General features: G+C 43.9%; 1 protein-coding gene across 1 annotated transcript; it reads left to right on the forward strand.

Annotated features, from left to right (window-relative positions):
* Positions 1 to 6764: 6764 nt before the first annotated feature.
* On the forward strand, positions 6765 to 9257 carry LOC306999930 (uncharacterized protein). Its single transcript, XM_079615043.1, has 3 exons — positions 6765 to 6774; positions 7100 to 7215; positions 7837 to 9257. Exon 3 carries the CDS (start codon positions 8316 to 8318, stop codon positions 9054 to 9056), a length of 741 nt encoding a protein of 246 aa, XP_079471169.1. The 5' UTR covers positions 6765 to 6774; positions 7100 to 7215; positions 7837 to 8315; the 3' UTR covers positions 9057 to 9257.
* Positions 9258 to 10644: the final 1387 nt, after the last annotated feature.

The following is a 10644-nucleotide window of genomic DNA, read 5'->3' on the forward strand; positions in this document are numbered from 1 at the left end:
CCAACGCCTGTGATGAGACGACTCGACGCCTGTGAAGAGACGACCCAACGCCGGCGATATGTTATGCCCTAAATTTCATGATTAACTAACTGTATTTTTGTATGTATATTTTTGAAATGCATTTTCTGTAAAGCTGCTTTGAAACAATATGTATTGTGAAAAGCGCTATACAAATAAACTTGAATTTAATTGAATTGAATTCAGCCTCTCCTCCTCATCCACTGGAAGGGCATTCCAAAGTTCTGCATCATCAAGGCAGTCATCATCCTCATCTGCTTCAGCTGAACTGGGAAAACATGTGGTGAATGCCTTCTTCATATTTGCTGCATTATCACAAATGATATGATCAATCTTTTGTTTGATTTATACTGATCACATATTTGTTCAAATTCTTCACAAATTCTCTCTCCCGTATGTGACCCCTTGAACCGGTTGCAAGCTAGTAGATGAGATTTCAACGTTATAACATCTGCTGCATGTTCATCCAGTGAGCGGTGACGTCAAGGTAGCCTCTCATTCTTCTGTCTGACCAGATGTCCACAGTGACAGACAGATTTTCAACTGTGGCCAGTTCACTTATTAGTTTTGATTGTCTCTCAGAGACCACAGTGTCAAGTCTAGAGGTGATGGTTCTGCGGCTCACTGCAGTATATTTTGTGTCCAAAATGGAGAGAAAATGAATGAAGTGCTTGTTGTCAGTGATAGACAAGGGCATGTTGCAATTAATAATCAAATCAGATATTATTGCTTCTGTAATGGCTTTTTGTCGAGGGTGGTTGACTGAATATGTCTGGGGCACAATGAACTGTGACATGGATGGCTGCTGTAGATCGCTGCAGTGTATCTTGGATTTGAGATATTCATCATATCTGCATTGATAAAAAAAAAAAAAAAAAATACAAAACCAGTCAGGGAAAAATGTAACATTAACTTTAAACATTAAAACAAATTTATTTTCGTATGCACAAACATTCTTAATTTTTTTTTAAATACTGTAATTGAAGGAAAATCAATTGTAAATATTAATTAATTTAATTGATGATCATTTACTGATGTATGCACGTAAAGTTTATATGTTTACATAGACACAGAAATGTAAATACATGTAAGTTACTGATAGAATGTAAAACTTAAGCATGTAACGTTATAAGTAAGCAATAAGGTACGAGAGGCTGCGCTGTATCGTGAATAAGTCACGGCGTTGTGCCTGCAACCCTCGAGTACCTTATTGCTTTTATAAAACGGTTACCACACAATACAACTATTAAAGCCGAAAAATATGCATCTATGCAACATTCATGAAGTAAAATCACTAAAAGCCTTCCTTCCGCTGGAAAAAATAGTCTCTGACCGTAAACAGCAACAGAAGTTACATACATTATTTTGCCAATAGATGGAGACAAAGACTGTCTTTATGAGTGAGTCAGTCAGTAGAGAAGACTTTTATATTGAAAGGACTCAAACTTGTGATCACGGAGAAGGAAGACGACACTGAGATGACTATAGGGCACGGGAAAACCCCTTAGCAGCTAACGTTACCTGTTAAAATGACAAGATATCGCAGCGGATATTCAAACGGATTCTTTAATTTATGAATATATAGGACTGACCTGAAGGAAAATGCTATGTCTACTGTAAAAAACTCGCTTATTCGATGTCTCACAATACTCTACTATAGCTTCAATGAACAATATCGATGAGATCAAACATGTGTTTAAGTTGCTAAGAGCGGTTGCTAGGGGTGTTGTGTAGTGATACTACATAGAACCGTTGGGTGAAGCGGTCATAGCCGTGTTTTATCGTGACCAATCAGAATCAAGGATAGGAAATAACCGTTTTATAAGGGCTAGTTATAATAGTAACCTTATAGACTAATTATTGTGACTGAAAAACTGCCTAATGTGTAATTACGCTGTAATTATTCTTGTCTCTATGACCAAAAAAAAACCCTCTTAGAAATGTTTAGGTGCTAGTGATCACATCGGCGCTTCCATGTTAGTTAGCCTGTCATGCAGTAAAGTTTTTTAGTTTCCACACGCAATCCACAAACACTTGAAAATGCGCAAATTTAATACAGACATTATAGCCTACATGTAATATAGAGTGAGCGACCCTCTCATTTTAAGATACCCATCAACATTAAAATTCACGCAACTTAGCTGCTAGTTAAATTCCCCAACAATGTAACGTTATTTACGAGACGTATCATTCATCAGTAATGATAATGGTCACATTTCTAATAAGAAAAAAACATTATATGCAACCAAGGCCAAATTATGACAAACAGAAAAGATTAATTCATTACATTAGTAACTTAATCATTAGAGTGAAACTGACTATAAAGAGATGATTTTCTTACCTTTCCTTGTGGTTCTTAAAATGTCAAATAAAATTGGACGTTGTAATCTCTGTGTCGGAGATTCTTGCGTTGCATATTTTGCATCTGGCAAATCTTTTTTTATTGACGCGGTCCAGTTCAAAGTCCTTATAGCCAAACGAGACTATTTGTGGAGCTCGACTACTGTCTGTCATGTTTGGCGCGGTTTGAATTGTGCAGCGTTAAAGACACAGACGATGATTAGTGGTGCTGACGTCACAATGTTTTTTTAAAATTAATTTTATTGCTGTTTGTTTATTATAAGTTCAAGTCATTGTCGAGTCTTCCACTTCAAGTCAAGTCAAGTCTCAAGTAACTTGTTCTCAAGTCAAAGTCAAGTCAAGTCATTTTCATACTTTAATCAAGCAAGTCGCAAGTCCTGAAAATTGTGACTCGAGTCAGACTCGAGTCAAGTCATGTGACTCGAGTCCCCCACCTCTGGTTCTGAGCCACCACTGCAACGGTCTCATGTGCAGCAGGCCAAAAGGAATAACGTTGGACGCTGCCGCCATGAGACCTAACAGTTTCTGGAACTGTTTTACAGTGAATAGCTGGCCTAGCTTGATCTGTCTGACTGCGGCGAGAATTGAAGCAACACGAGCAGGTGACAACCGTGCCTGCATCGTCGTCGAATCCCACACCACAACGAGAAAAGTGGTTCTCTGTTCTGGAGAAAGCACACTCTTCTTGGTGTTCAGTCTCAACCCCAATCTCTTGATGTGAGCGAGAACGACATCTCGATGCCGAACCGCTTGTTGTTCCGACTGAGCTAGGATTAACCAGTCGTCTATATAGTTCAGGATGCGGATGCCCTGAAGTCTCAGCGGGGCTATCGCCGCATCCATACACTTGGTGAATGTTCGGGGTGACATTGCTAGGCCGAACGGAAGGACCCGATATTGGTATGCTTAGCCCCCAAACGCAAACCTCAGGAATTTCCGATGTTGACAAAAATAGATACATGGAAGTAGGCGTCCTTTAGGTCTATCGTGACAAACCAGTCCTTGGACCTGATTTGTGACACGATCTGTTTGAGAGTAAGCATCTTGAACTTGAGTCTCCCTACAGTGCGATTTAAAATACGCAGATCTAGAACTCGACACAACCCCCCGTCTTTCTTCGGAACAATGAAGTACCGGCTCTAATAGCCTGACTCCCTGCTGGGAGGAGGAACCCGCTCTATAGCTCCTTTTTGAAGGAGAGTCATAACCTCCTGTTCCATTACCAGAGCCTGCTCGGGGCCAACCACAGTGGGAAGGACCCCTCTGAACCGAGGCGGACGAGACCTGAATTGTATGGCGTAACCTCTTTCGATCGTGTGCAGGACCCAACGAGACACATTTGGAAGGTTTTTCCACTCTACCAGAAATTCTACTAAGGGTACCAGCCTCTTTTGGGGCTGGCCTCTGGTTGAACATTCTGAGTGACAGACACAGTGCCCTGTAACGGCGCACCGGCAGGGAACGACTGGTCTGAACACACTAGAACCCTCCTTAGAGGCGGCGAGCGTCCCTCGGGAAAGCACTCGCCGGACCCTTTTATGCCCTGTTTTGGCAGGGTTAGTAGAATGGGCCCCTGAGGGCGCCTGGAGAGACAGGGCACCCTTAAGGGAGGTGAACTCAAGTCTCTTTTGGCGGGGACCACCCTCAGAGCCCTGGCGCTGAAACTGTCAGGACCTTTTCGACGCGGCCTTCTTAGCGACAATGACTGTCCTCAGATCAGCCCTGCCCCGAGAAGGCCGCGCCGGAGAGCGCCCCGCCTCGTCCCTCCAGTTTCTCTGCGGGGGGGCACAAGACGTGACGCTCTTTTTCTGCTGCTCTCTTTTTGATGTACTCTGCTGCTGGGACTGCCCTCGCTCAGCAGCCCCAGTGATACGCACTTTGAGAGGAATAAATTTATGAAAGGCAGGCGTCTGCTTTTTCTCTTCCTGGAACCTCTCGTGACAGAGTGAAGAGCGTCACCGAAGAGGCCCGCAGGCGAAATGGGAGCATTTAAAAGGAGAGTTTTGTCTTTCTCTTTCATTGAGGTCTGACTCAACCATACATGTCTCTCTGTGGCCACCATGGCTGCCATAGACCGGCCGATAGATTTAGCGGTCTCCTTAGTGGCACGGAGAGTGAGATCAGCAGTCTGCCTGAGCTCGTTAATCATTTCCTCAGAAATTTCACCCCCCTCACACGCATCTTTAAGCAGGTCGGCCTGATAAGCCTGCATAATGGCCATAGTATGCAAACATGCAGCCGCCTGCCCCGCCGCCGAGTAAGCCTTCCCCACTAGCGCAGAAGTATTCTTTAGTGGTCTAGAGGAAAGGGCTGGTGCTTTAAGTGAAGAAGACGAAGCAGAAGAGAGATAGCTCGCGAGCGTCTCCTCTGCCTTCGGCATCGTCACATACCCTGAAGATTTTGCCCCAAAAATGTTTCCATAAGCATTAGATTGGTTGGTATAAATCCTACTTGAAACTGGTCTAGCCCAGGTCTTTGACACCTCAGTGTGAAGATCTGGGAAGAAAGGTAAGCACTGGCGAGAAGGCTGAGGTCGTGCAGACAGAAATCTATCATCAAGTTTGCTTTTAATTCTAGACTCCTGCCTGTCAGTTGGCCACTTGATGCTGAGCGTGTGCTTCCAGAGCCGGGTGAGAGGCACTGGATCCCGCCGGAGACAGCTGAGATAGGACGGGGCCGTCTCAACGTCGCCGGTGAGATCCATCTGCGAACCCCAAGTCAAGCGCCGCCGCTCTGCCTCAACAGAAGCGGGACCCGAGCCTTGGGGAGCCCGCAGCAAACCACTCTCCTCGAAGAGCGATCGCCGCTAGTGCAGAGTTATCAAGTGAAAACGCTCGCAATGCTCACAATCAGCCCCCTCGAGAGCTGACTGGGCATGCTGCATTCCCAAACAAGCAACACACAGTTGGTGTGAATCCCCAACTGTGATGTATCGTGTACAGGGGGGAACACACTTTCTGTACTGCTGCTCGCTCGTCACACTCATATTGTTTTTTTTATAAATATATATATATATATATTAGGGGTGGAGCCGAACCCGAATACGGTATTCGGAAAGGCACAAATAACGTGTTTTTTACAAATACTTATTTCGAACAAATACTTAAAAAATATATTTGTATTCGGGAACAAAAAAAAAACTTTATATCAAAAAGCTGCGTTTCCTCATGAGACCGCAGTGCGTGCCCGGATGAGTGAGTGACGTACACAGGCTGCTCCACACAGCAACAGAGAGGGCTCGGCTGAGCGAAAAAACACTAACTCCATCACTATTTTTGTTGAATAGATTTTTGTACCTTAACTGGGTTCCTGAGGCAGTTTATAACTTTCGAGAAGCGGAGTTTGATCGGGAGATTATTCCATTACGCTGCATTATTGACGTCTGCAGTCGGGTGCTCTCATGTTCGCTCTGTTTACGTAGCTCTGTTTAGCGCGGTAATTTAGACAGTAGGCTGTTGACAGAGTAACGTTAAAGTTCAGTTATAAAGGTTAAAAATGCGTGTGTAGTTGTGTCGAATTGTATGCACGTGTGGGAGTTATACGTTTAAGTTACTCTGTCTTTTGCAGACAGCAAGGTGTAGGCTGTAGGCTTCATAATGTTCACAATGGTATTTTATTAGTTGTTGGTTTAACCATGGATGAGGTAATGGCTGTTATGTTATTTTCTTTAATTATTATTAAATTATTATTTTCTTTTCAATGACGTTCCTTGTTTCATTGCTGGATTTATGGAAAAACATCAACCAATATTGCATATTATAATTATTATAATGGATATAATTAAAGAATACTTACACTATAACGTAAAAACGTTACACTGTAACGCAAACAAAAATATTTTTACGCCTATTTTGAATTTTACTCGAATACAAATACAAATACTTTTCCCCCCTCAACAAATACAAATACAGTTACAAATATTATGGAGCTAATATTCTGACAAAATGATTTGAATTTGAATTGTGTAAATCTGAATTATTTGCAAGTGTAATCTTGCAAATCGTCCAGAAGACTCAGCAACCCCGACTGCTCTCTCGAACAACTTCTCCTTCTCTCACACTCCTCGCCAGTCTGGGAGGGGTGGGGGCACAGGTCTTCTCATTTCTAACAATTGGAATTACTCAACTCTCTCTTCTCTCTGCAATAACTACTCGTTTGAATATCATGCTATTACTCTTACAACTCCCATTAAGATCCATATTGTAGTCATATATCGCCCCCCAGGTCAACTGGGAAGCTTTGTAGAGGAGCTGGATGTGCTGCTGTCTTCTTTCCCTGAGGATGGCACCCCACTTGTAGTCTTCGGTGATTTCAACATTCATCTAGAGAAGCCGCATGCAACAGACTTCATCTCTCTCCTAGCCTCATTCGATCTCAAACGGCTCACCACCTCAGGTACTCACAAATCAGGCAACCAACTGGACCTGGTTTACACACGCAACTGCATCACAGACAACATTTTGGTGAAACCTCTCCATGTTTCTGATCATTTCCTCATTACATTCAATCTACAACTCACTACCCATGCTCCACCAACCCCCCTACCAGCTACTTTCAGACGAAACCTGCGCTCACTCTCTCCCTCCCATCTCTCCTCTGCTGTGTCATCTTCTCTTCCCTCACACTCACACTTCTCATCTCTGGATGTTAATACCGCAACAGATACTTTATGCTACACTTTAACTTCTTCTTTAGACAATATCTGCCCTATCTCCTCCAGGCCAGCACGTACTACTCCCTCTAACCCCTGGTTATCTGAGGTTCTTCGTGATCACCGGACTAAACTCAGGGCAACAGAGAGGAAATGGCGCAAATCAAAAGACACAACTGACCTTAGTATGTATCAATCTCTGCTCTCTTCCTTTTCTGCTGATGTTCATGCTGCAAAATCTTCTTATTTTCACAACAAGATCAACAGCACCGCTAACACACGAACTCTTTTCAAGACATTCAACTCTCTCCTCTGTCCACCTCCACCACCACCCACCTCCTCTTTAACTGCTGATGATTTTGCCAACTTCTTCACCAACAAAACAACAACCATCAGCAGTCAGTTCTCAACTCCACACACACAGGAACCCAGTCCAACCCCTCCCAATCCGAAACACCTTCTCTCCTCATTCTCTCCACTGACCGAGGAAGAAGTATCTAAACTTCTCCTCTCCAGTCACCCCACCACCTGCCCTCTAGATCCCATCCCCTCACACCTTCTACAAGCCATTTCTCCCACACTTCTACCAGCACTCACACACATCATCAACTCATCCCTCCACACTGGCACTTTTCCTACAGCATTCAAGCAGGCTCGGGTAACTCCACTGCTTAAGAAACCCACATTAAACACATCACTCTTAGAGAATTACAGACCTGTCTCTCTCCTACCGTTCATTGCGAAAACACTTGAACGAGTTGCCTTCAACCAAGTAACATCCTTCCTCTCTCTGACCAACCAACTAGACGTAAACCAATCTGGCTTCAAGAAAGGGCATTCAACCGAGACTGCATTGCTGTCAGTCACAGAAGCCCTACGGATCGCAAAAGCTGCCTCCAAATCATCAGTTCTCATTCTCCTGGATCTGTCTGCTGCCTTCGACACTGTGAATCATCAGATCCTCCTGTCCACCCTCTCATCACTGGGCATCACAGGAACTCCTCTCCACTGGTTTGAGTCCTATCTCACAGGTAGGTCCTTCAGGGTCGCATGGAGTGGCAAGGTATCCAAAGAACATCAACTGACTACAGGGGTTCCTCAGGGTTCAGTTCTTGGACCGCTCCTCTTCTCCATTTACACCACATCACTGGGACCCATCATACAGGCACATGGCTTCTCTTACCATTGCTATGCTGATGACACCCAGCTCTACCTCTCATTTCCACCTGATGATCCCACAGTAGCTACACGTATCTCAAGCTGTCTGGCGGACATCTCGGCGTGGATGAAGGAACATCACCTGCAGCTCAACCTGGCAAAGACTGAGCTTCTCGTCCTCCCTGCCAATCCGTCCCTACAGCACGACTTCACTATCCAGCTAGATTCAACTTTAATCACCCCATCAAGGTCGGTCAGAAACCTTGGAGTAACATTTGATGAGCATCTGACCTTCACAGACCACATCACAAAGACAGCTCGATCATGCAGGTTTGCACTGCACAACATCAGGAAGATCAGGCCCTTCCTAACTGAGCATGCAACACAACTTCTCGCCCAGGCCTTGGTTATCTCTAGGCTTGATTACTGCAATGCTCTTCTGGCTGGTCTTCCATCATGTGCAATTAAACCTCTACAAATGATCCAGAATGCTGCAGCCCGTCTTGTCTTCAACGAGCCCAAAAGGGCCCACGTCACTCCTCTGTTCATCTCTCTGCACTGGCTACCACTCGCTGCTCGCATCAAGTTCAAGGCATTGACGCTTGCTTACAGATCGACCACAGGCTCAGCTCCCTCCTACTTTCACTCGCTCCTACGAGTCTACATCCCTACCAGAAGCCTGCGATCGGTCAATGAGCGACGGCTCGTGGTACCATCACAGAGAGCCACAAAATCACTCTCCAGAACATTCTCATTCACGGTTCCTTGCTGGTGGAATGATCTCCCTACCCTCGTCCGGAATGCAGAATCCCTGACCACATTCAAAAGACAACTGAAAACTCATCTCTTCCGTGAACACTTGACATAAAAAAAAAAAAAAAAAAAAAAAAAACCTCTCCTTTACCCTCCCTTGTTTTGGCTTATGCTACTCTGAGCAATTCCAGAACTTTGTATTTTGAGCACTTCTTGCGTTATTTTTGCTTCTTCACGATGACTCGCTTGTTGTAGTCCTCAGTTGTAAGTCGCTTTGGATAAAGGCGTCTGCTAAATGACTAAATGTAAATGTAAATGTAATCTAACAAAATTGAATTTTAGGTGGTAGTTTAAATAGTTCTGAATTAGAATTTTTTTAAACGAATATTGAACATTTGAAATTTAACAAATTGAAATGTTTTTATGGCTGAATTTTATAGACATGTATTTTCAAACAGTAATATTCAGTTTAAAAAAATTCAGATTCAAGTTTTCAAGATGAAGAAATTCAGAACTTCAAATTCAGTTTTCTAAAATTCAATGTCAAAAATTCAAGTTCAAAAATTCAGATCTGACAGAAAGTAGGTCACAGGTCATCCACAGGGAAGAGTAGATGATCTCAGAAAAGTCGAACAGAGCATTTTGGCCAATTGGGGACTGCGGAAGTTTTCCAGCGCGAACGTGGTGGTGGTTCAAGAGGTTGCCACTCTCTGACTCTTGTCATGAATCGCCCGGAGGTCTATTACATGTACGACGCAGTCTAGACCGGACGCGAACGGTGCGACGCGACCCGTGAAATCCCCAACAGCACACGGATTCCCCATCCTATTTCTGACCTAGTCCCAGCTCTTTGCAACAGTCGCTTCAAGCTGTGTTGCGTCGCGCCGCTCGCGTCCTGTCTGTGTAACTGAGGTCTAGTAAGGTGGCGTTCTAATCAATTTTACACAAAATGTAGGCTACTTTAAAACAAACACCAGAGACCGCTTAGACAATGTCCCACGTGCTGAGAACGCTAACCTAACATATAAACACAAAATCATTCATGTTTAAGAATCACTTACCTCCGGGCGATTCATGACAAGAGTGGACATTCTAAAACGCTTACGTGAAAAACGCTTAACGTGGCTCACTGTACGAAGACAGTGATATTTAAGGCCGGTGACACACTGGATGCGTGGGGTGAGCGTGGCGTTTCTGTTGCGTGTCAGCTGCGTGGCGGCTGCGTCGCGTTTTCTCTGTCTTTACACACCAGAACCGTGCTTGACGCGGCGCGCTGCTGCTGCTGTAGGTGACAGAGGGACAGAGTAGGTGACAGAGTTTCTCCACCTCTTCAATTAACCTGCCGTCGTCTATCGTTGCAAACTCGAAGTGTAGCCTACTTGAAAGTGTCAAGTCGCGTGATTTGGATCACCCTTGTTCACATATAGGGAGAGAGTTGTGGAAGGCTATACGTCATGTTAAGCATACATAGGCTACATATAAAGCCTACTGATAAAGGACACCGTCAACAGTATTGACGGCAAAATAGACTATGTTTGACAGGTGCATTTGAAAATCGATAATTATTAATTTTTTTGTTTTTTTAAATTACATTTACATCTGAATTTATGTCAACCTATAGACTTTCAGACATCAAAATGTCATTAATTAATATGTATTTGTGTACAAAATGACATATAAACATATTTTCCTATTATATTTTG

This window comes from Phoxinus phoxinus (assembly GCF_949152265.1).
Source record: "Phoxinus phoxinus genome assembly, chromosome: 6".
Lineage (NCBI taxonomy): Eukaryota > Metazoa > Chordata > Actinopteri > Cypriniformes > Leuciscidae > Phoxinus > Phoxinus phoxinus.